The sequence below is a fragment of the Octopus bimaculoides genome, chromosome 1, assembly GCF_046866305.1.
Source record: "Octopus bimaculoides isolate indiv1 chromosome 1, ASM4686630v1, whole genome shotgun sequence".
Lineage (NCBI taxonomy): Eukaryota > Metazoa > Mollusca > Cephalopoda > Octopoda > Octopodidae > Octopus > Octopus bimaculoides.
In genome coordinates, this window is record NC_142928.1 from 3,201,199 (window position 1) to 3,225,566 (window position 24,368).

Below are 24,368 nucleotides of genomic sequence, written 5' to 3' on the forward strand. Positions count from 1 at the left end.
ATTCCAGCATGGAAAGCAGAAGCTAAGTGATGATGAAGCACAAAACCCATGTGACCATCTGATTTTGCATCTTCCAGGAGTATAGTCAGATGAAATCGCACCCACTAAACTGTACAGATGGGTTCAAAGTGTTAATACATCCCTTGTTACAAATCATGTAAGTGAACCCTAAACAATAGATGTCCTGCATTGATATCGGTGAAAGTATCTGCATGTCAATATCCCAGGCTGTCATTAAATCTATGAAAGATCCACCAAATTTAGTTTGGAAATGGAAACAAGCTTGTTTAAATAATAAATGGCCTAAAGTATCCATTATAAACCACGATCCATATATACACTCATTTCTACACCATGATCTATATATACTCACCTTTTTACATCTGTGATCCATATATATATATATATATATATATATGCATATGTGGGCACAGGACATCATGAAACGGGTACAACAAAAAAATACAAAGCATGAGTACGTGGAACATGAACTATTTTTTCGAACAATGAAAGACACAAATGGAAAACAAAACAAACAACATAAAGAACGACCCTTCATCTGTTGTTGGCTGTTTCTCTAGTCTTGTATTTCGAGCATTTAACAAGATACGCTTTCGACAAAACTGTTGCTCCTGCAAAGCAAATTAAATAAAATTTGGGATTTTGCTGAGGGTCAAAATAAGTAACATATACACACACACACCTCTCCACATCAGTGATCCTTGTATATACACCCCTTTTCTACATCACTAATCCCATATACACACACACACACCTTTCTACACCACTGACTCCTATACAATGGTTTGCTTGTAGATACACAGGAAGCCCCCAAGAGCCTCGCTTTGGACAGTTCCAGTTCTCTGGAAAGTCTCTCCTCCTCTCACAGTTCTAACACCACCACAACATCAGCTTCAATATTGTCTAATTTTGCTGGAACACCTCCATTATCACCACGGACGAAAAAGAAGTCTCTATTTAACCCAGCTGAGATGGAGAAGAAGCGAAACCTCAACCGCTGTCATCTGATGCAACAGGTAAATAAACTCTCATCTAAAGCAAGAGGTAAATGTTGATTGCTATCATCTGATATGACAAGCAAACGAGATTCCACATTTTGAGATTAGTCTTCAACACTTCATCTCTTTTGTCTTTTGTTTCTCTCTTCCACACATTCCATTCAATTGCTTGACACTTCTTCATACGGCTGCCATCTTCTAATATCTAGTTTCTCTTTCAGTTTCTTTGTACTTCAATGTTCATGTACACTACTAACATTACACAGCCAGTGTAATGTTAGTTTCTGCAAACTCTCTGCATTCAAGGCCCATTTCTAGTGGTTCTTTCTGCTTATAGCCCCTGTGCACCATCCACATTTGAAGTGTATACTCTCTGTTAGCCTAACTGTGATCCTAATACACCTCTTGTACATCCAGTGTTTATACTTGGCACACAGGATCTATCTTCTCCTTTTCTCTACACTGAGCAGGGTCATTCCCCTGCTGGTTGCTGGATCCTATCTTCTTTCTCATTCATTAAACTCCACTCTTTTTAATTGATACCATCTAATACAGCAGGTAAATATACCTTAATGAATAATCAAGTACAATATGTAAGTGAACTTTATCATCGAAGAGAATAAACAAACATTGTCATGATGCAGGTGATTTCAATTTGATATAACATTTGATCACTTGTTTTCTTTATTCAAAATTCGGACAGAACTTAAGGGATGACCTGATATTATTATCTGAGAATTACTACAGGAGTGATCCAAGGGTCTAGACTAGGGAGTCATTCGAAACCCACTGTTAGACAAATGCTTATCAATTAAAGAAAAATTTATTAAATTTACAGAAGGAAGAGCATCAGAAGCTGCTGGAATGATGCTTGAGGGTTGCATGTGGCTCTGGGACCCACAGTTGAGAATCACCTCTCTAGGCCCTTTGAGCCACTTGTTTAGCACTCTCGTTACCAAATTTATTTTAACTTTAATTAATAATTCTTGGCACAGATGATAAATATTTTAGTGAAATGTTTTTTTAAACAGGTTTTTTTAATTTGATGATAATTATGATGATGTTGTTGTTTTCTGTTTCTAGGGTGGATTAGTTGGTAAGTTGAGTAAACAGCACAAATCTTCCAAAACTGTACCTCCGGATCCTTCTCTGTGTCTGTCTCGTCAAAGCCGAATCAAAGCCATGTACCCAGCTAACAACTACCTTTGTCACAGCCCTACAACCAGTTCTGAGAGTTGTCTGTCGGTCAGTAGCACCAGCAGCCCCGAAGAACTTTCAACCCTACTCCCAGGCTCATCGTTTACTCAAACCACTTTCTGCACAGATTCCCAAACAAATTCTCTGCAACAAAACTCAGGTGATTATTTCTCATTCATTATGAAACATTTTCTCCTATCAATTTTTATCCTAATTATCTACCATATAATTATTTATAACTGTATGTATTTATGTGAAGGGACATGGCCCAGTGGTTGGGGCGTTGCACTCACAATCACTTGATCGTGGGTTTGGTTTCCAGACCAAGCAGTGTGTCGTGTTCTTGAGCAAAACCTTTCATTTCATGTTGCTGTCCGTTCAGCTGTAAAAGGGTCACACCCTACGATGGAGGAGTAGTCTTCTGATCAGGGGAATGTTGGCCTGCTCAACTAGCCATCAAGGTGGCAGGATTTGAAAGATAAAACAAAGCAAAATGCATTGTGACCAGTGATGTATAACAACATCCAATAGTCTGGCCAATCATGCGAAACATGGATTAAATTTGTTTTATAGATTGACATAGTTCCACTTTGCTCTTTGTTAAACTAAAATGCCTCAAGTTACCATTCTTCATATTCAATGTATTTAATCATATATAAGATGCACATTTTTTGTCCCAAAAAATGTCTCAAAAAATCACTCCTGGTCCTGTACATGAAGTCCTCCCATAAGCTAATTTACTCACTAACTTCTGATTAGCAGGTTTTATTATTGTAATCGTATGGTTGGCATTAGGAAGCGCATCCAGCCTTAGAAGCCATGCCAAAACGGATTGGAGTCTGGTGCTGCCTTCCAGCCTTGCCAGCCCTGGTGAAACCATCCAACCCATACCAGCATGGGCAACGGACGTTAAATGATGATGAAGGATATTTACATTTAACATGATTTCTTACCTTATGGTCAGCTGTACTGCTAATTTAATTTCTTCATCATCATCATCGTTTTACGTCTGCTTTCCATGCTGGCATGGGTTAGACTGAGGACTGGTGAGCCAGAGGCTGCACCAGGCTCAATCTGATCTGGCAAAGTTTCTACAGCTGGATGCCCTTCCTAACGCCAACCACTCCCAGAATGTAGTGGGTGCTTTTACGTGCCACCAGCATGAGGGCCAGTCAGGCGGCACTGGCTACGACCACGCTCAAAAGGTGTTTTTTACGTGCTACCTGCACGGGAGCCAGTCCAGCGGCACTGGCAATGGCCACGCTGAAATGTTGTTTTTCACGTGCCACCAGCACAAGTGTCAGTAAAGCAACGCTGACAATGATCATGCTCGAATGGTGCTTTTCATGTGTCACTGGCATGGGAGCCAATCCGTGGCCCTGGCAACGATCACGCTCGGATGTGCTCTTAATGTTCCACTGGCACGAGTGCCAATCAGGTGGTACTGTCATCAGCCACGTCAGCGATTTTGATTTGTTTTTACTTGCCTCAATAGGTCTTCGCAAGCAAGCAAAGTTCATTGTCCAATGAATGAGGGCTACTCATAAGTGGGTCGGTTACACCCTACGTTCGGATGTGCTTTTAAAGTTCCACAGGCATGAGTGCCAATCAGGTGGTACTGTCATCGGCCACGTCAGCAATTTTAAAGCAAAGGTACTTTTGTAACCATTTGTAATGTATTAAAAATTCCTTTAAATATTACAATATTATTAATGTACTAAAAGCTCCGTTTCTTGAATATGTGCTTCTGAAATTGGAGTGTGTCTTATATGCCATCAAATATGGTAGCAATAAAATGGATGCTAGTCTTTTTTTGAGAATCGGTGATAGTTCTCTAAAGAACTAAGCAAAACTTATTTTTATGCCACTTTAGTTTCATTGTGATACTTCTCAACATCATAAATATCTGAAAAATAAAGTTAACATCTACAGTCCTCTTATCTTCTGTTAGTTGTTTGTCTTCTTAGTCCTAAAAACGACTATCTTTTTTTACAGAAAACCACAGAGAAGTTGAAAATCTTTCAGACAGTGGAAACAAAGCCAGAATACTCCGTTCGTGTGATAACTCTTCAACTGGAAATGGAAATCGATGTAAAAACAATGCTGGAGGCGATAAAAACGATTCAGAAAATTCCAACATAAATTTTCCTAAAGACCAACCATTTGATCGTTTGTCTCCTGGTTGTACAGTTGGGAAGTCCAGAGTTAGTTCCCTTGCATCAAAATTCAATAAAATGGAAACCCACGTGACGACGCCTGTGTCTAAAACAATTTCGGATGCTAAATCGATCTTTACTTCGGCAAATTCATTATTCAAAAAGGTTGGAAAGAAAGAAACTGGACCAAATAATAAAAGTTTAAAAAATTCCTCACTCAATCCCGAGGACATTGCACTGAAAGTTTTGGCTGATGTAGCTCCACAACGAGAGGCTGTAGAACAGCTTCAGAAAGCCAGTTTTTTCCAGTCACAAAAGCAAACACACATGCTTCGCATCGAACAGAGCCAGCAACGGTTGAAATCTAGTCCAGACAATTGCTCTTATTCATCTAATTCAGCCAATTCTTCAAGACATGCAAGTCCTTCGTGTGATTCAGTGAGCAGCAACAATACCATGTGCACCTCGATTGGCGCAAACAGATGCACACCAAGTACTTCTGGCAGTTCTCCCTCTTCACTCACCCCAAATGCCACAACTACAGCAGGTTTTAAGAACTATTCCCCAGAATCTTTTAAATATAGTGAGTCTTTTTCACCTACGTTACATCGAAACAGGACAGAAAAACCTAACAATGCAATGTTGCAGCAGGAAAATTTAGATCTCCAAGACATGTCCAGTAAAAACTTTTCTTCTGCTGGTTCTTCCTTTAATAGTTTACCAACAGATTCACCCAATGAACAACATCATCAGAAATATACCAGCTCCTCCTCTTCCAAAGAAAATAAATTCGAAAGACTAATGCCAGATGACTTCTCCTTACTACTTCATTCTTACAACAACCAACCGAATATGGATCTAAATTATGTGACTGATGCTAAGCCTCCGATTCCTGCCAAACCACAACTACGAGCTGCTCAGAATTCGGCATTTAAAACTTTATCCCCCTCAACAGATGATAAATTAAAGTTAAGAGGTGGAGACAAAAAGCCAGCATTTAAATCCAAAGAAAATAGCCATGTACCAAGCTCTTTTCAGAAAGTAGTTATTCATTCTCAAGATCTCCCTAAACCAAACTATAAGTTAGGAACATTTTCCACTTTTAATTCCGATCCTCTTCAGTTCTGTTCTTCCCCAGAATATTCAGTGTTAGAACATTCAGTCCACATGACACCATCTGACAAAACTGCCTTAAAATCTCAAGAAAATGTTTTACATACAACAGTATCTGACACCAGAAATACAGTTTCTTCTTCTTCAGATTTGGAATTAAGGAAGAAAGTTCGTTATCAAGAAGGAAATTCAGGTCGTAATTCACAATTTTCTACATATGTACATTCAGACAATGAGAGTATAGATTCCGATGCCAACTTTATTCCTTTCAGACAAAAATCAGCTAAAAAAAGTTTAGATAAATGGTCGTCAGATCCTTCTGTTTTGCATTCAGATCATCACAATACATTCACAGATTCACTGACCCCTTCAGAACCACATGAAGGCAAGAGCACACAGAAAAAAGTTTGTTTCAAAGAAAAATCCCTTTCAAGTCCTCTGGTTGCTGAGGAATTCACTCCACAGACATATGGGCCTCTCGGGCACTTTTATTTCTCCGAGTTCTCCAAATCCCCGACCAGCAGCAATACAGGGTCGGATAAAAATTTCTCCACAAAACACCATGTTAATAATCCAGGTCTCCCTTCATGGTCAAAACAGGCTGAATTTTCACCACATTCCAAACATTCTGATAAAAGAACTATTAATCAACCTCCATCTACGCAGGTCGTTGATTATCCTAATCAATATTCTCATCATCCTTCTTTCCCAGGATCACAAACCCTCCAACCTTCATTGCTAAATACAACAAAATCGGAAAAGACACTTTTGGAGCGATTACCAACTAATCACAAGAAAAGTAAAATCTTACAAATCTCAAAATGTTGATCCTTTATAAAAATAGAATATTTCATTTGCAAAACAGTAAAAAAAAAAAAAAAAAAAATCGTATTTTTAAAATTTTGTATAATATATGTGTGTGTGTGTGTGTGTGTGTGTGTGTGTGTGTGTATATGTGTGTGAATCTTGTATAATTTTCTTTTTCATATTTTGCGCGTATGTGTGTGTATTTATAAAAAAACAAAAGTTTTCAAATGAATCTTATTCATTGAAAGAGTTCATCTCATAACCACCACTCATATTTTAACCATCATCCATTTGAGATAAATTGTCAGTAAAGATACAAATCGTTTTGATTTATTATTCATCATCTGTTGATTCACATTGTTTCTTGGAACAGGTTTTATGATCTGATCAGAATATTTCCTATTATTCTGTCTTCTAAACTCCAAACCAAATGAAAATTTGATGCTACAGAATCTGGTATATTTTCTCAGGTAAATCATTATTTAAAACGACCCTATAGCATTTATCATTCACATGTTAGTTTTCCTTTGCCTAATATTTCCTTTTGTTTTTGTTTTTTGTGGTGGGTGAAGTAATTATTTATTAATTTAAATGACAAAGGCAAAAATTTAAACCCAGCTAAAACAATTCTATTGTTCACTCTGAATGTCCGTCCTACTAACACCAACCACTTTGCAGTCATTAAAAACCCAAAACAGTTGGAGCCTGATGCAGTCCTCTGGTTTACCAGTTCCTGTCGAACCATTCAACCCACGCCAGCATGGAAAACAGACGTTAATTAATGATGATGATCGTAAGTAATTATGACAAAGATTTTTTACTCCCACCTTTCATCATGTTTTCACTGTAAAACATAACAAAGGCTAGATTTGAACCTTCCTTCTGTGTTCTACAGTGTAAAAGTAAAAGTTATGTATACTTTCTCCTGTCCCTTTTATCCCTAAGATGCATGTTTCAATTAATAAGGGAAAACTATGTCGTCCTAAATAAGGAATAAAATGTATGTCTCAATGTGTCTAATTATTAGGGTTCCCACCAGCTTCTATCATCAAGATGGGTAAATTGGGACAATTGGTTTTCAGCCTCCTTAATTTCATCTTTGTCTTCAGATGATCCATTTGACTAGATTCACTTTTGACCTTTGCATATTTAGCCAAGAGTGCAGAATATGTTTATAATTGTGGCATTTGACCATTGGGGAATTAACAGAAACGATATTGGTCAACTAAGTTAATCTTGAAACTCTTTGTAAGGATAAATATGTGAATTTGCTTTATCCTGCACAGAGCAGCATTAAACTGTTAATACGAACATTTCCTATTTTCTGAGAAGCTACAGGAGACGTGTGCAAGTTTTATTATGATCCCTTTAGTGAGGCAAAGCCTCTCTATATTTGCTAAAATACTGACAAAGGAGTTGCTAAGTAAAAAAAAAAATATCTACAACCTTTATTTTCACTGAAAAATAGATTTGTTTGGAGATGTATAATCTTCCGCAATTTTGTCTTGCAAGTTACTCGATGTGTCTGTTGGTGCTGGTGCCATGTGAAAAGCTCCCAGTGCACTCTGTAAAGTAGCTGGCATTAAGAAGGGCATCTAGCTATAGAAACCATGTCAAACAGACACTGGAGCCACTGATGTAACCCCCTGCACTTACCAGCTCCTGTCAAACCATCCCACCTATGCCAGCGTGGAAGACAGATGTTAAATGATGACAATTGGCCATTCCGTCATCACTGCTTCACTGAAGACATCAGAAGAAAGACCAAAACATGTCCAGATATCTTTTGTATTTTCTCAGAAAATATGAAACTGTAGAAATCATTCAGTAATAAGATATCCCCACCCCACTGCTTCACCACATTTAATTTTAGTTATTTTTCTAATATCCTCTACAGCTTTTTAATAGTAGCTCACCTTCTTGTTTTTCATGGCAGATGGCGTCTCTGAATTATTAACTGCCTTCCAGATCCTCATAGAAGCACATAGCTTAGTGGTTAGGGTGTTGGATTCATGATCCATAAGATTGCGGTATCGCTTCTTGGACCGGGTGATGCATTGTGTTCTTGAGCAAAACACTTCATTTCACATTACTCCAGTCCACTGAGCTGGTAAAAGGTGAGTGATCTTGCAATGGACCTAGCATCTCATCCCAGTGGGGGAATATATCCACCACAGAAACTAGGAAACCAGCCCTTATGAATCTATATGCGATAATTTACAGGAATGATAGTTTCTGTTTAATGAAATGTATTAAATACAATAATTTAGTGAAAGAGTATGTCCCATTCCCAACAGAAGCACAATTAGTCTGTGTTTGCTTGCCAAGTTGTACATATATATAATGGACTTTACTCTTACTTCACATCATCAGATATCCTCTGGTTCACTTGAAAACAAATGTGAATGAAACCTCTATACAGTAATCCCTCACCATATTGCTATTTAATATTTAAGCTTACATCAATTCCTCCGTGGTGTTGTTTTGCATTACTCTTTTACTTGTTTCAGTCATTTGACTGTGGCCATGCTGGAGCACTGCCTTTAGTCGAGAAAATCGACCCCAGGACTTATTCTATCGGTCTCTTTTGCCGAACCGCTAAGTGACGGGGACGTAAACACACCAGCATTGGTTATCAAGCAATGTTGTGGGGACAAATACAGACACACACACACACACATATATACGACGGGCTTCTTTCAGTTTCCGTCTACCAAATCCACTCTCAAGGCTTTGGTCGGCCTAAGGCTATAGTAGAAGATACTTACAAAGGTGCCACCCAGTGGGACTGAACCCGGAACCATGTGGTTGGTAAGCAAGCTACTTACCACAAAGCCAATAAAATAAATATTCTTTTATTCATTTCAGTCATTTGACTGTGGCCATGCTGGAACACTGCTTTTGTCAGACAAATCGACCCCAGGACTTATTCTTTGAAAGCCTAGTATTTATTCTATCGGTCACTTTTGCTGAGCCACTAAGTTACGGGGATGTAAACACACCAACATCGGTTGTCAAGCAATGGTGACACACATATATATATATATATATATATACAACGGGCTTCTTTCAGTTTCCGTCTACCAAATCCACTCAGAAGGCTTTAGTTGGCCCAAGGCTATAGTAGAAGACACTTGCCTGGTGCCACCCAGTGGGACTGAACCAGGAGTCATATGTGGTTGGTAAGCAAGCTACTTACCACACAGCCACTCCTGCACATACATATATATATTAAATGTACAGGGCAATATTGTTTCTACTTTGCAGATTTTCACCTGTCACAGGGGATTTTGGAACATAACACCCGCGATTAGTGTAGTATCTTTATAAACAGATTGAAAAATAAATGAACAACCTTAATTGATTTTTTTCTTATTTGGACTCTTGTTGGCTTCTCATCAGAGGTGCCTACGTCAATTTCATCAATCCCAGAGAAATGAGCAGCTAATTTGTTTACTTAACGATTACAGTAGCTTCAGATAACGAGCTACTAATTTGCATACCACAAGTGTTAACACACATCTACCCCCCTTCCCCCCACTGCAATTGTGGAGATTAGTGAAACAGTCTAAGTTTGAGCAAATAACCATAATCATTTGCAGGTCAAATTAAAACATATTTTTTTTTAGGCTGTAAATAAATAAAACAATGTGTCAAATATATTTCACCATTAAGAAAATACTGACTTTAATTACAAATATATGCATAGCTTGGCAAGCAAACACAGACTAATTGTGCTTCTGTTGGGAATGGGACATACTCTTCACTAAGTTATCCAAATCCAGATAATTATTGCATTTAATACATTTCACTAAACAGAAACTATCATTGCTGTAAATTATCGTATATGATTTCTTTCAATTAGCTCCAAAGCAAGTATTTAAACCAGCATAATTAAACTTTTAATTTGTTTTAATCATTGGATTGCAGCCAGACTAGGACACAGCTCTTTTCTTAATCAACTAAGTTGTGGGAGTGCTGAAAAGTTCCTGGCTTTAAGGGTATCGTGAAAGGCCTGGTTAGAGGCCCAACCTGCCATGTTCTTTTACAGGGCTTTGGAAGACTGCTGCAATAAGTGTGTGAATCTGAGACGGGGATATGTTGAATAAAATTATAATTAACTGATCCTCTTGTAATCATAATTCATGAGGTGCATGCAAAGATCTGAGAATACAAATAATAATAATGTTATCTACTTAGGCTCAATACGTTCTGGCAGATTTGAAAGTGAGTATGCCGATTGCTGGTGTCTCTCATCTCAGAGAACACCTCACCTTAGCTAATGTGTGTTTATAACCCACATGATTTATTGATATTCTTGGGGATCTTCTCAGTCAAAGCTACCCCCAGACCAATGAATCTAACCAGAGTACTGGATCTTGTTTATAGAAATCAAACAAATTAATTTGCTGCTACATGTTTAGTGTCTGACAAACTGATAATTTACGAGATGCACAGAGAACAGCAAGACTCCAAATAACACGTCAATTCATTTTTAATATGTTCTGGCAGCTTCAGAAGTAAATATGCTGGTTGCTGTTTTTCTACAAATTATTAGAAAAAGAACCTTCTAAAAATGTCCACTGAAAGTTTGTAACTTCAGCAAAAATTGGTCTTGAATACTGGTACATGTAAAGGATGCACAGCGAGACAGTCTTGGAAGTACTTTAAAACTTTGTGAGCTAAAAACTTAGTTATCTTGATGTGTAACACTATTAGGCTTGTAATCTTAACTGGACACAAATAATATATTTTGGCCAGGATTAATAGTAAAAAAGTTTGTAGTTTTTCAATTTGTTTCATTGGAAGTTGACTAACAATTTAAAAACTGTTTTATTCTAGTTATATACAGTGATTTTCCTCAGTATTTTAAGTTGGAGAAAAAAAAAATTAACCTGATTATATTAGACAAGCTCTATTACATTTTGCTGTTTGGAATTTCACTGATAAAGAAACAACTTCTATGCTGTATGTGAATAAACCAATGAGACAAAATCTCTTCAGTAAAATATAAACTGCTTAGAATCAGTGAGAAGGTCGTAGACTGACCACAACAAACCCGATATTGACTTAAAAGGTAGTGCATGCATATATATATATATATATATATACACACACACACACACACATACACAATGTTTCTCACAATGCATCAAATTTTAGGGGATTAAAATTAACCTGCTGTAAAAGGATGAAAAGTAAAATTGACCTCAACATAATCTGAACTAAGAACAGAAAGGGCCAAAACATTCTGCAAGGCATTTTGCTTGACACAGACAATTCCACCATGTATAACAATAATAACTTATAGATTTGGTAATATAAGCATAGTACAGACGGGTAAATATTAGAGTTTGAAAGAGGGTGTAGGCCACTGATGCAGGAGGGACAGATCATAATTCATGCAAGTCTATTCTCACCTGTATCATCACTCTGGATTGGATTAAAAACTTACTGGCAGCTGATAAGACTTACATAGTAAAACAATATTTTCAACAAGAACATTTCAAGATTTAATTATTCATTTTAGGACTAAACAAAAAGAGGGAAGGGAATTTGACATGATACAGTGATTGTTGTTATAAATTTCTGCTGGAATAAAGGAGCTGAAGTGAAAACAAATGTTTACAACTTCCAGATTAGAAATAAAATAACCAGAGATGATTAAAAGCTGATGAGAGAAAGAGAGAGGCACAATGGTTGAAGCAAACTCGAAATTAGGAGAGCAATGTTTTCCTTGATGGATTCAAACATTTTTTTTTATGTATATTTTTTTTTCCAATTTATTATCGAATCTTTCTTTAGGCAGATATGGAAAATAAATCCATGATTGCAAAGTTTCTGTTTTTTTTTTTGTTTTTTTTTCTCGCAATATTTCCCAAGTTTAAAAAAAATTAGAGGTATAAGATTGTATTTCATTAACGATTGAGGAAAAAAAAAATTCCTACTTTAGACACTTAAAAACAAAATTGTAAAATGAAAAGTGTATATATATATATATATATATATATATATATATATATATATATATATATATATATATATATATGTGTGTGTGTGTGTATGTATAACTGTTTTAAAATGGGAGTGTATGAACCAATAAAGAGTATTTTTGTTTACATATGAAAATAAAAATAATGCCTAATCAGCAAATTTCATTTCTAATTGATGATCTTCTGAAGAACAGAGGAAGGATTAGAGGCAATCAAATAAACATGCCCACCTCTTCGATACAGTGAAGAAATGTTTACTTTGCATTCATTTAGGTTTTTTTTTCCTTTTTTTACAGTTTCTCAGTTAACAACCATATGATTTGCATAGGATATGCTTGTCCTATGATGGAGATATATAATATATGCAATCTAATGCAAATAAACAAATGCACATGTGTGTGTGTGTGTGTGTGTTACTGCAGGGAAGTTGTAAAATTGTGACCATTAATGCACACCGATTTCACTCGCACTCATGTACATATGTACTCTTAAAACTTATAAACACGCATTTTATATTAAAAATATATGTCGGCAGAAAAGCAGATATTTGTGTGTGTGTGTGTATGTATGTGATTGCACACCCAGTTGAATGTCAATTGTAATCTCAATGAATCAAGAACATTATTATGTAAAAGTTTTTTTATCAATTGCCCTAAGATGGCTTATTTTTTTAAAAGTCAGAGTACATTTTGTTTTAAAAAAATTTTTTTTTATCTGGAGTATTTTTTATGCAAAGAACTCGTTTTCAGACAATATCAGAACGTCTGTTGACCGTATGGTTTGACATTGCTTGTGAGAAGCGTTGATTTGTTCTGTTCATAGGCAGTGTGTCCGGCTGAAAAAGACAAAATTTAATAATGAATGTAAGAAAAATATAAATACAAAAAAAACAAAAAAAAAATCATTGTTATGAAGCATAATGAGACCAACCAATGGTTCAAAAACTGGTCTGTCTTCGAGAAAAGCTGCAGGGAGGTCGTCTTCTGGTTGCTCTTCGTCTTCCAAAAGATTAGTCATTGATGGAGCAATTTTTTCTCCAAGGCTAAATTGACATTAAGGAATATTTTGTTGCAGCAAAGTTTGCACACAAACCCCAACACCAAACCATTTTTGAATGTCGTTTTCAATTCATTTAACCCTTTCCTGACAATATTTCTAATGAGTAAACAAAATGCCACAGTGTTTTAATTATTAATTTCCAATATGATATCAATACTTTGGTCTTCACTAAAATATTTAAGTAGAAAAACAGACAAACCACAGATCCCTTCAGGGAGACGGCCCTGCTCAATATGTAGAAAAGATGTCGGGAGAAACTCTGTATGGTGTACCCAGTGCAGGCGATGGACACATAAGAGGTGCAGTGGTATCACTGGAAGACTAACAAAGAAAGTAGTCTTTTACATGTGGCAGATGTACAGGAACATTAAACACCAGGAGTGTACAGAAAATAAACTCCCTCGAATGTCAGTGGGGGTCCTTAGAAGTAGTAGACAGTTTCCATTACTTAGCTGACCAAGTTAGTAGTGGGGGAGGTTGTTCTGAAAGCATAGCTGCTAGAATAAGAATAGACTAGGTAAAATTCAGAGAACTACTACCTCTGTTAGCCATGAAGGGCCTCTCCCTCAGAGTGAGAGGCAGATTGTATGATGTCTGCATCCAAACAGCTATGCTACACGGCAGTGAGACATCGGCTGTGACTACTGAGGATATGTGAAGGCTTGAAAGAAATGAAGCCAGTAAATGCTCCATTGGATGGGTAATGTCAGTGTGCATATATGACAAAGTGTGACTTGAGAGAAAAACTGGGTGTATGAGGCATCAGATGAAGATGTGCTGGTACAACCATGCAATGCATATGGATGAAGACAGCTGCACTAAGAGTTGCTGATCTCAAATTGTAGAGAGAACACATGAAAAAGGTAGACCCACAGGATGAAGTGATAAGAAAGGATCTACAGACATTGAGACTTACAGCGGAGATGACAGGGGTCTGAGACTCCTGGCAGTTTGCTGTGCTTGAAAAGACACACATCAAGCTAAGTAAAAGTGTGGCTGTCCCCTGCATCCTTTTCCAGCCGAGCATTCCTAACCTTGCAGGCTCATGGGTGCTGGTACCAGGTAAAAAGCACCCATATTGGTGCTGCATAGAAACACCCAGTCCACCCTGTAAAGTGGTTGGCATTAAGGAAGGGCATCCAGCCATAGACACCATGCCAAAACAGATACGGAGTCTGGGCAGCTCTTCACAAGACTTTGGTTGGCCCAGGAACTATATTAGAAGACACTTGCCTGAGGTTCCACACAATGGGATCGAACCTGAAGGCAAACTTCTTGCCATACTTCCATAAAAGAATGCTGCAATGCATTTGTCGAATCCATATTGGCATTAAAAGATGGACATAAAAAAAACCACCATAAATGTACAAAGATAATATCAAAGAAAGAGAACTGTTTCAAAGGATACATGTCTCGAGAAGATTTCTTTTTCCGTCTTGAGAAGAATTTCCTTGCTAGAGTTACAAACTGTTTTCTGGAAGCTAGAATAAAACAGAAAACAAGGAGAGAAGTGAGAGAGATTTTTAACAAGCGAGACTGACTGACAAAGGTTTATATGAAAAGAATCTTGAAAGTGAGAAAAGGTACTGACCACGTCCCATGTGCTTTAATTGGCTTCGTAATTCTGCATCCTCGTCAACAGAGGAGGGGAGTGGTTGACTAAACGGGAAAGCTTCCAAGGTCTCTTGATTATCATGACCGTAGCCCTCAATATCTGTCAACAACAACAACAAAATATGAATGGAAATTGCAAGTGACAACTATTTATGTTGTAACAAGAATTAATATGACCAAATTAGGAATATTCCAGTTGACCGTTTTGAAGTTTAACATCCAAAACTGCTAAAAGCAACACTATGAGTTCAATACCTTCCATAGTGGTTCATATAATGGAATGAAAACAAACCACTTCAATATTCATGCTTTTCAATCACAATGGTACCTTGGGCAAGTGTTTTCTATTAAGTCCTCAATTAAAACCTTGTGAGTGAATTTGGTAGACAAAACTAAAAGAAGCTTGTTGTGTGTGTGTCTTTTCTTGAAGTCACATGATAAGTGTAAACAAGTGATGTTCATTTTCAATCTTCTGTGTTGATGTGTTTGGACATGGGGAAATATTACTTTGCTTGGAAACTGAGTGGAGTGGTACCAAGAAATACATCTGGCTGTAGAAAATCTGCCTCAGCAAATTCTATCTGACCCATTCAAGCATGGAAAAGTGAACATTAAAACAACGATAATACTTTTAACACGTTCTGTAAAGGCATGTAAGCCTAGTGGTTAGGATGTTAGGCTCAAGATGAAGGTCAGAAGTTCAATTCCTGAACCAGGCATCACATTGCGTCTTTGATCAAAGTCATTCACTTTACTCGTGCTGGTGCCATGTAAAATGCACCCATTACACACTGTAAAGTGGCTGCCATTAAGGACACCCAGCCATAGTGAGCATGCCAGAGCATAGACCAGAGCTCAATGCAGTCCTCAGCCCTGTCGGATCCCACCATATTGGTAGTGGAGAATCAAGAAAGTGTTCAGTTTTATACAACTTTCAAAGAAATCCAAGACAATCAAACATGTTCCCTGCTCCACAATGTGTGTTCTTTAACAACACTACACTCTATGCCTCATCTCACCTCATTTCAGAATGGAATTCCTAACAAAAACAAAAGAACAAATATCCAACACCATAAACATTCATTAATTTACAAACAAATATTCTGATTGAAGATTGTTTGCCAAAATAACATGGCAGTCCTGGTTTAGGACGGATGTTGCTGTAATTTAGCTCCAGGAGACATCATCTCCAGTTGGCTATACGACACGATCTGTGTCCTTACATTTTCAAACAAGGGAATCTAGCACCCCCACTCTGCTCAAAACAATATCTGTGTATCGCAATTTCCGGGTTATTTCCCTTCATCAGCACAGAATAATTGTTTGGCTAGAGGTGGTGCTGCCAAATTCCCTTTCAACTAACCTAAATTGTGAATATATATATATATATATATATACACATACATATACATATACATACACCATCTATCATCATCTTAACATCCATTTTCCATGCTTTCCTGAGTCAGATGGAATTTGTTGAAGCAACTTTTCCACAGCTAGATACTCTCCCTGCTACTGACCGTTATATCTCCCCCCACCTCCCATGGCCAGTGATGTTTGTTTACAACTGCCATGTGATGTCAAGACGCACACACACACACACACACACACACACACACACACACGCAACAGACTTCTGGTTTACATCTTCCAAATCCATTTGGAAACCTGCAGTTGGCTTTAAGTCTGTGAGAAGAGACACTTGCCCAAGGTACCACTGAATCCCAAACCACAAGGTTGGGAAGCAAGTTTCTCAATCGCACAACAATGCCTGCACTAAATGTGTGTGTGTGTGTGTGTACATAACTGTTTTAATGAATTCCATTTGATTCATGCAAAAACATAGAAAAGTTGATGATGATGATGATGGTAATCTATAAAGATGGAGAAAGAAAGCCTGTGCAAAGAAGAAGAAACAAATATTATAAATTTCTCTCTTTTTTTTTCTTCTTCTCTCTCATATCATTCATTAACCCTTTTGTAACCATAATTAATTCCAAAAATAATGAATAATTTAATAAAATAACTCATTATTAAACATGAAATTTTGATGGCAGGTTTTAACTTCAAAATGTGAAGTTTGTATCACAAAATCAGAGGTGGTCTCAGGTGGAATCGTATGAAAAGAGTTAATAATTCTAACAGCAGCGTTTGTTGTTGTTGTTAAACCAGGTCAGCCCTGATCCGAGAGATGAGTAAACAAAGATATTCTAGTCATGACCATCCCATCTTTTAAAGACAGAGCATAATTTGGAAAAGACTCAGCTGTTATTTCTAACACAAAGAACACCAGCAGAAATTGGCTCAATAAATGGTTTCTATTATAAAGAAGTCTGGAGGTAGTTATTTTAATGGCACACACTATGTAGATAGAGAGAACTCACCACTTTCTTTTGGTCCAGTCGGTGACGGCTGAGATAGAGCAGATGGTTCAAAAGCAGCTGCATTCATTCGATCTACAATCAAAGGGGACACATCACAGACCATTTACTTTTCAAAGGGATAAAAAAAATATTGATTTCAAATTTTGGCACCAAGGCCAGAAGGGGATAAAAAATATTGATACAAACTTGTTACTAGTTTAAACATGCTTGAGGTATCTTTGAAGGTGTAAGACAGCCATTCACTGCATTTTGTCATGGAGAAAACTTCTCGCTGTTGACAAATAGGTGCCAAGAAACCGAGTCTTTCACAGCGCCCATTGACCAGACTGTGGAACGCATGCATTTCGGAGAGGTTACCTCCTCTTCAGCCACGGAGACCAGAAAGGTAGTCACTGCAAACTGACATGAGCGCAAGCTCCCTCTAATTCTGTCATCGTCCAAGGACTAAAAATTCTCCAAGGCCGTGCCCCAGCATGGCCACAGTCTAATGACTGAAGCAAGTAAAAGATAATTATTTATTTGTACAGTATCCAACCAAATCTAACCATGTTGATACTTTTTTTTAGCAGGAAGCTCATCTCTAAACTTATAAAGATCATTTTGTGTAAAATTCAAAGAAAATTAAAATTATTTCTATTCAAGGAAGAATGCAACAATAACAACAAGCTTTCCCCTTTGGTGGAGATCTTCGGTTTATCTTCAACCACTGACAGGCAGCCCTCCTCTGAAGGCTTCATCTAATACACATCTTAGACATTCTATAAATACGTTTGCTCTGCCTCAGACATGAGACATGTGACAAAAGAGAGCAATGAATATAGGGGGCAAGTTCTGGAGCGTAATGGAAGGGATGACATTAGTGCCACGGGCCTTCTCTGCTTGAAGCAACTAAATAAACAATACTGTCCTACCAACAGTCATCCCCCAGCATATCTTCAGGAAGAATTAAATAATGGTACAACTTTATCAAAAGAGTAGCAAATCAGCCATGATGTTTCTCTTTGGATGTTGTGTTTAAACTTGATGATCCAAAGTAGAATCCAGTGGATTGTTAGAAATATTAGAGCAAATGTGGTACCTTGTAGTGACCATTCCAGCCTTTGTCTTCCAAAAGCAACACCTGTGATATCACTGGTACCAAGCTGTAAATGGTGCTAAAACAGCAACCTTTCTTTTGGACAAGGCCGGTGGTGTGAGGAGGGGAGACTTACACATATGGGGAACAGCCAGTCGTCAACAACCTCAGTTAAGGCTTGTGTATACAGACTCAGGGTTAACCCTGACCAACAGAGGTTCCTAGAACTTCTCGTTAAGGCAGCAGCACTAGTGGTACTCAATGCTGCAGCTCCATCAGGTGTGTCTTGGATGTTGGACACAAAGAAGAACAAAAAAAAAAGAGAAATTCTTACACTACCAGAAATGGTATCTTTTAGCTTTTACTTGTTCCCTGGCCATGCTGGGGCATACTTTGAAGGGTTAGTTGAACAAATCAACCCTACTACCTATTTTTGTTTTTAAGTTTTACACTTATTCTATCCATCTCCTTTGCCAAACTGCTAAGTTATGGGGGACAGAAACAAACCAACACTGGTTGCCAAGTAGTGGGGGAACACACACACATACAATGGGCTTTGACAGAGTTTCTGTCTCTCAAATCCCTTTGAAGGCATCAGTCAGCCCGAAGAAATGCTTGCCAGAGGTGCTGCTCAATGGGATTGAACCTGAAACTATGTGGTTGAACCTGCTATGGGATTGAACCTGAAACTATGTGGTTGAACCTGCTATGGGATTGAACCTGAAACTATGTGGTTGAACCTGCTATGGGATTGAACCTGAAACTATGTGGTTGAACCTGCTATGGGATTGAACCTGAAACTATGTGGTTGAACCTGCTATGGGATTGAACCTGAAACTATGTGGTTGAACCTGCTATGGGATTGAACCTGAAACTATGTGGTTGAACCTGCTATGGGATTGAACCTGAAACTATGTGGTTGAACCTGCTATGGGATTGAACCTGAAACTATGTGGTTGAACCTGCTATGGGATTGAACCTGAAACTATGTGGTTGAACCTGCTATGGGATTGAACCTGAAACTATGTGGTTGAACCTGCTATGGGATTGAACCTGAAACTATGTGGTTGAACCTGCTATGGGATTGAACCTGAAACTATGTGGTTGAACCTGCTATGGGATTGAACCTGAAACTATGTGGTTGAACCTGCTATGGGATTGAACCTGAAACTATGTGGTTGAACCTGCTATGGGATTGAACCTGAAACTATGTGGTTGAACCTGCTATGGGATTGAACCTGAAACTATGTGGTTGAACCTGCTATGGGATTGAACCTGAAACTATGTGGTTGAACCTGCTATGGGATTGAACCTGAAACTATGTGGTTGAACCTGCTATGGGATTGAACCTGAAACTATGTGGTTGAACCTGCTATGGGATTGAACCTGAAACTATGTGGTTGAACCTGCTATGGGATTGAACCTGAAACTATGTGGTTGAACCTGCTATGGGATTGAACCTGAAACTATGTGGTTGAACCTGCTATGGGATTGAACCTGAAACTATGTGGTTGAACCTGCTATGGGATTGAACCTGAAACTATGTGGTTGAACCTGCTATGGGATTGAACCTGAAACTATGTGGTTGAACCTGCTATGGGATTGAACCTGAAACTATGTGGTTGAACCTGCTATGGGATTGAACCTGAAACTATGTGGTTGAACCTGCTATGGGATTGAACCTGAAACTATGTGGTTGAACCTGCTATGGGATTGAACCTGAAACTATGTGGTTGAACCTGCTATGGGATTGAACCTGAAACTATGTGGTTGAACCTGCTATGGGATTGAACCTGAAACTATGTGGTTGAACCTGCTATGGGATTGAACCTGAAACTATGTGGTTGAACCTGCTATGGGATTGAACCTGAAACTATGTGGTTGAACCTGCTATGGGATTGAACCTGAAACTATGTGGTTGAACCTGCTATGGGATTGAACCTGAAACTATGTGGTTGAACCTGCTATGGGATTGAACCTGAAACTATGTGGTTGAACCTGCTATGGGATTGAACCTGAAACTATGTGGTTGAACCTGCTATGGGATTGAACCTGAAACTATGTGGTTGAACCTGCTATGGGATTGAACCTGAAACTATGTGGTTGAACCTGCTATGGGATTGAACCTGAAACTATGTGGTTGAACCTGCTATGGGATTGAACCTGAAACTATGTGGTTGAACCTGCTTTCAAAAATCTAACACCAAATTACTCCTGCAACTTACAACTTCCTTCTTGTGCGAGCTTCATGTGTCTCAAGACAGGAACTTGAAGGAGTCACAAATATTTAGCAATTTTTAACAATACCTTTCTCAAGAGTTTTCATAAAATCTTCGTTTCCTCGCAACTCTTGAAGAAATTCACTGTTCTGTATCACAATAGCTAAGTGTTCATCGGCCAAGTACTGAGTAAGTTCGGGGTCAATATCCTGACTAGTTGAACGCCGTCTCCGTTCATTTTCCTTCAGTTTCTGCTCCAACATACTTTTGCTAAATTCATGAGTTGAAATAATCTAAAAATTAAGAAAAGAAAGAAAAATGTAAACAGTGAGTACAAATTTTTGTTGTTTTATCATCATCAGTAATTACATAAATATGTGGAGGCACATGGCCTAGTGGTTAAGGGTGTTGTACTCACAATCACTAGATTGTGGTTTCGATTCCTGGACCGAGTGGTATGTTGTGTTCTTGAGTGAAACACTTCATTTCACGCTGCTCCAGTCCACTAAGCTGTACATGGGTCACCCTTGGACAGACCAATCTTCCAATTAGGGGGAATGTGGGACGGCTCACCTAACCAGCAGACTGGCATCATTCAAAAGCTAAAGCAAAGTAAAACGCATTGTGACCAGCGATGTGTGACAACATCTGATAGTCTGGTCAATCACATGATCACAAATACATGTTGCTGTAAAGATGGTGAGCTGGCAGAAACATTAGCACGCTGGGCGAAATGCTTAGCGCTTTTGTCTGTCTTTACATTCTGAGTTCAAATTTTGCCGAGGTCGACTTTGCCTTTCATCCTTTCAGGGTCAATAAATTAAGTACCAGTTGTGTACTGAGGTCGATCTAATCGACTGGCCCCCTCCCCCAAAATTTCAGGCCTTGTGCCTAGAGTAGAAAAGAATAAATGTTGCTGTGTCGTGGCAGATCCATTGTGCCAATAATGGAAAGTTCTATTTCACCCTATTGCAGGTCTGTTTGAAGCAGACTCGGAATAGCAGAGACATATCATTGATGTAAGTGTGAATGACAATGAAGGGACATTGATAAACTTAACTAATTAACTCTCATTATCATTTAGCATCTTCCTTCTCTGCTGGCAAGCCAGAGGATTGTGCTTTGTCTGCTTTCTACAGCTGGACACCCACCCTAATTGCCAACCGCTTTACAGAGAGTACTGGGTGCTTTTTACAAGGCACCAGCACCAGTGCTTCTTATGTGGCACCAGCACTTTTTATGTGGCACATTAAATATTCATGAGATATTTGCTTACCAAAAAAATTCTGATGTGAAGTAAAGTGGTGGCATGGACTGGTAAGCAGAGTTACTAGCAATTATTTTTAGGATTTAATATAATATATGTTTTGGTTGCTAACTTTGGCAGGCCTGTATAAAATGTTGGTGCTTTTTATGTGGAACCTGCATTGACAGAGTCATCAAGTGTTTTGTAAGGCAAATCCCCTCAACTATTAGAGGGGAAGTAGTACTGAAGAGGTGCAAACAATCAATTGGTTCATTGGTTAAGTAATTAACCCATTGACAAATATAAGATAAAGAAGTGAAACAGAACCTGTGCAGGTGTTTGTTATTGGCACAATGACACTCCCAAGATACAATAAAATCCATTTCAACAAACAAGTTCAATAATCAATAATCTTGCATACCAAATACAAAAACGAAATATATAAATTCCAGAATTGTTATTGCCTGGAAAAAGATTTGGTCTAAGCTTGTGAGTTGAAACCAACATCCACCATAAACATCCAGTGGTGACATCTACTCTTAAATCCAGCAATTAACACTCGTATCTTAATTAGTTTCCAAATATGTTACAAAAGAACCAATCCACTTACCATTGTCTTTGATGGTCTGTAACTTTTTCTTTGTGGAGTTGAATTCAAATTAGCATCGAGACTTCTTGTGGGAGATGAATGTTTGTGTGAAAGTGGTGGTGGAGGGGGTGGAGGTGTGCTGTTTCTTTGGAGTCTAATCGGTAAGTTCAAGCGGAGAAAGTCATCTGGTAAAGTCCCTAGCATGGGTGGGTTCCAATTGCGATAGACTCTTCCAGAAGGAGTCGAAATAGGTTTATTAGGATGTCCATAAAATGTTTTAGGAATTGTATTGGACGACGGCAATGAGAGATTTGGGCTAAGAGAGAGATTGGGTAGATCTATATCAAGTAAATTGCCACAGGCTGATAAGCTACGTTTATGAGGGCCCCTTGGTGGGGTAGGAGGCAGCTGCTGGAGTGAAGAGTGACGCCACGTCATTGGTAACGTTGCTCCGTGGGAACCAGCTAATGGCGAAGAATGTTGCAGCCGCATGGCTTCTGAATATGAAGGAGGTGAATCTTGGATTTTTGTGCTGTTTGGTGAAAGACCAGAGATTGTGTGACGCTGTTTGAAACGAGAGGGAGAAAGAAAAAAAAAACAAACGTAAAAGAAAGGTCAAAATGAGAAAACGACATTAACCCTTTCAACTCAACCTACCTGGGTCCACTTCTAGTTCTACAGATTTCCTATTTTAAAGTGGTCGAAATTAAAAACTTCCATCAAAATTTCATGTTAATTTGTGTCCCAAACAACAGCTTAATAAACGAGTTAATTTATTATAGTCTTTATGATGAAATTAATTGAAATAAATAGGGTGTGCTTCAACAGAAACATGGAAAAGGGTTAAATATAGTTTAATAAAAAGGAAGTCATGGTGAAGGACGTAATTTTTCAATTAAGAGTTGACTTAATTACTGACTGCCATTTAGTTTCAGGGCAGCCCTGATTAAAACGGCCAACAATGAAATATATTTCAACTGTGGCCACCCCATCATTTATTTATCTTCATTATTCAATGTTTTTGGGTTTTTTTCCTAAGACAGCAGTGTAGGATTTTAACCCTTCAGCATTCAGATTATTCTGGCACGTAAAAGGACACCTTTTCGAGCGCGGCCGTTGCCAGTACCGTGTGACTGGCCCTCGTCCGGGTGGCACGTAAAAGCACCCACTACACTCTCGGAGTGGTTGGCGTTAGGAAGGGCATCCAGCTGTAGAAACTCTGCCAAATCAGATTGGAGCCTGGTGTAGCTACCTGGTTCACCAGTCCAACCCATGCTAGCATGGAAAGCGGACGTTAAGCGATGATGATGATGAAATCATGCATTATCTCATAGCATGAAGATTTTGGTGATGCAAGTGTTTATTTTTACACCAACAAAGGGGTTAAGTATGAGAAACCAGATCGGGCCAGTTTGAAGATAAACAAGTGCTGGATAGGACCAGTTTAAATGCTAAAGGGTTAAAGGGGAGTTGTCTGCAATTATACAGAAGCTTATTATCTTAGAATTTTATTGAGTGAGTAACAAAGATCTTGAAGATTATAGACATAAATCTTCTCAGTCATATCTGAGACAACCGCAGGGAGAAACCCAAGTTATTCTTATAATTTCAAACTGTTTCCAGTCATCAATTGCCAACATGGAGTATCTGTAGTTTCCTCAGATCCTCATCATTTAATGTCCATTTAGTATGGGTTGGACAGTTGGACAAGAACTAACAAGTCTGACAACTGCACTGAGCTCCAATTGTCAGTTTTGGCATGGTTTCTACAGCTGGATGCCCTAGGACCCCTAAGAGCAGGTCAGGGATATTTGTAGCTTAGTCAAAGAAGGGAGAGCATCATCTATTGCTCATTTTTAGGGGACTCTCATAAGGAGCAAATCTGAATTCTTGT

At 38.3% G+C, this 24,368-nt stretch overlaps 2 protein-coding genes across 11 annotated transcripts in view; one reads left to right on the forward strand and one right to left on the reverse strand.

Annotated features, from left to right (window-relative positions):
* The window catches only part of LOC106873415 (uncharacterized), a 155,397-nt gene extending 148,785 nt beyond the window's left edge, over positions 1–6,612 (forward strand). For 2 of the 3 annotated variants that reach the window (XM_014920771.3, XM_089347736.1), the window contains 3 exons: positions 817–1,037; positions 2,103–2,376; positions 4,212–6,612. In XM_014920771.3, the coding sequence (XP_014776257.3) occupies positions 817–1,037; positions 2,103–2,376; positions 4,212–6,313 (2,597 nt within the window). In that variant the 3' untranslated portion in view covers positions 6,314–6,612. Of the gene's footprint in view, positions 1–816; positions 1,038–2,102; positions 2,377–4,211 lie in introns of those variants that run through there. The other variant, XM_089347740.1, reaches the window with a different exon arrangement.
* Positions 6,613–12,334: 5,722 nt separating this feature from the next.
* LOC106873416 (CUE domain-containing protein 1) overlaps positions 12,335–24,368 on the reverse strand; it is a 188,818-nt gene continuing 176,784 nt past the window's right edge. For 6 of the 8 annotated variants that reach the window (XM_089347776.1, XM_052975105.2, XM_089347772.1 and 3 more), the window contains 7 exons: positions 22,496–23,038; positions 20,728–20,932; positions 17,346–17,417; positions 14,936–15,058; positions 14,753–14,825; positions 13,216–13,327; positions 12,335–13,120 (listed from right to left, as the gene is read on the reverse strand). In XM_089347776.1, the coding sequence (XP_089203902.1) occupies positions 13,031–13,120; positions 13,216–13,327; positions 14,753–14,825; positions 14,936–15,058; positions 17,346–17,417; positions 20,728–20,932; positions 22,496–23,038 (1,218 nt within the window). In that variant the 3' untranslated portion in view covers positions 12,335–13,030. The remainder of the gene's footprint in view (positions 13,121–13,215; positions 13,328–14,752; positions 14,826–14,935; positions 15,059–17,345; positions 17,418–20,727; positions 20,933–22,495; positions 23,039–24,368) is intronic. The other 2 variants (XM_089347782.1, XM_089347763.1) reach the window with 1 other exon arrangement.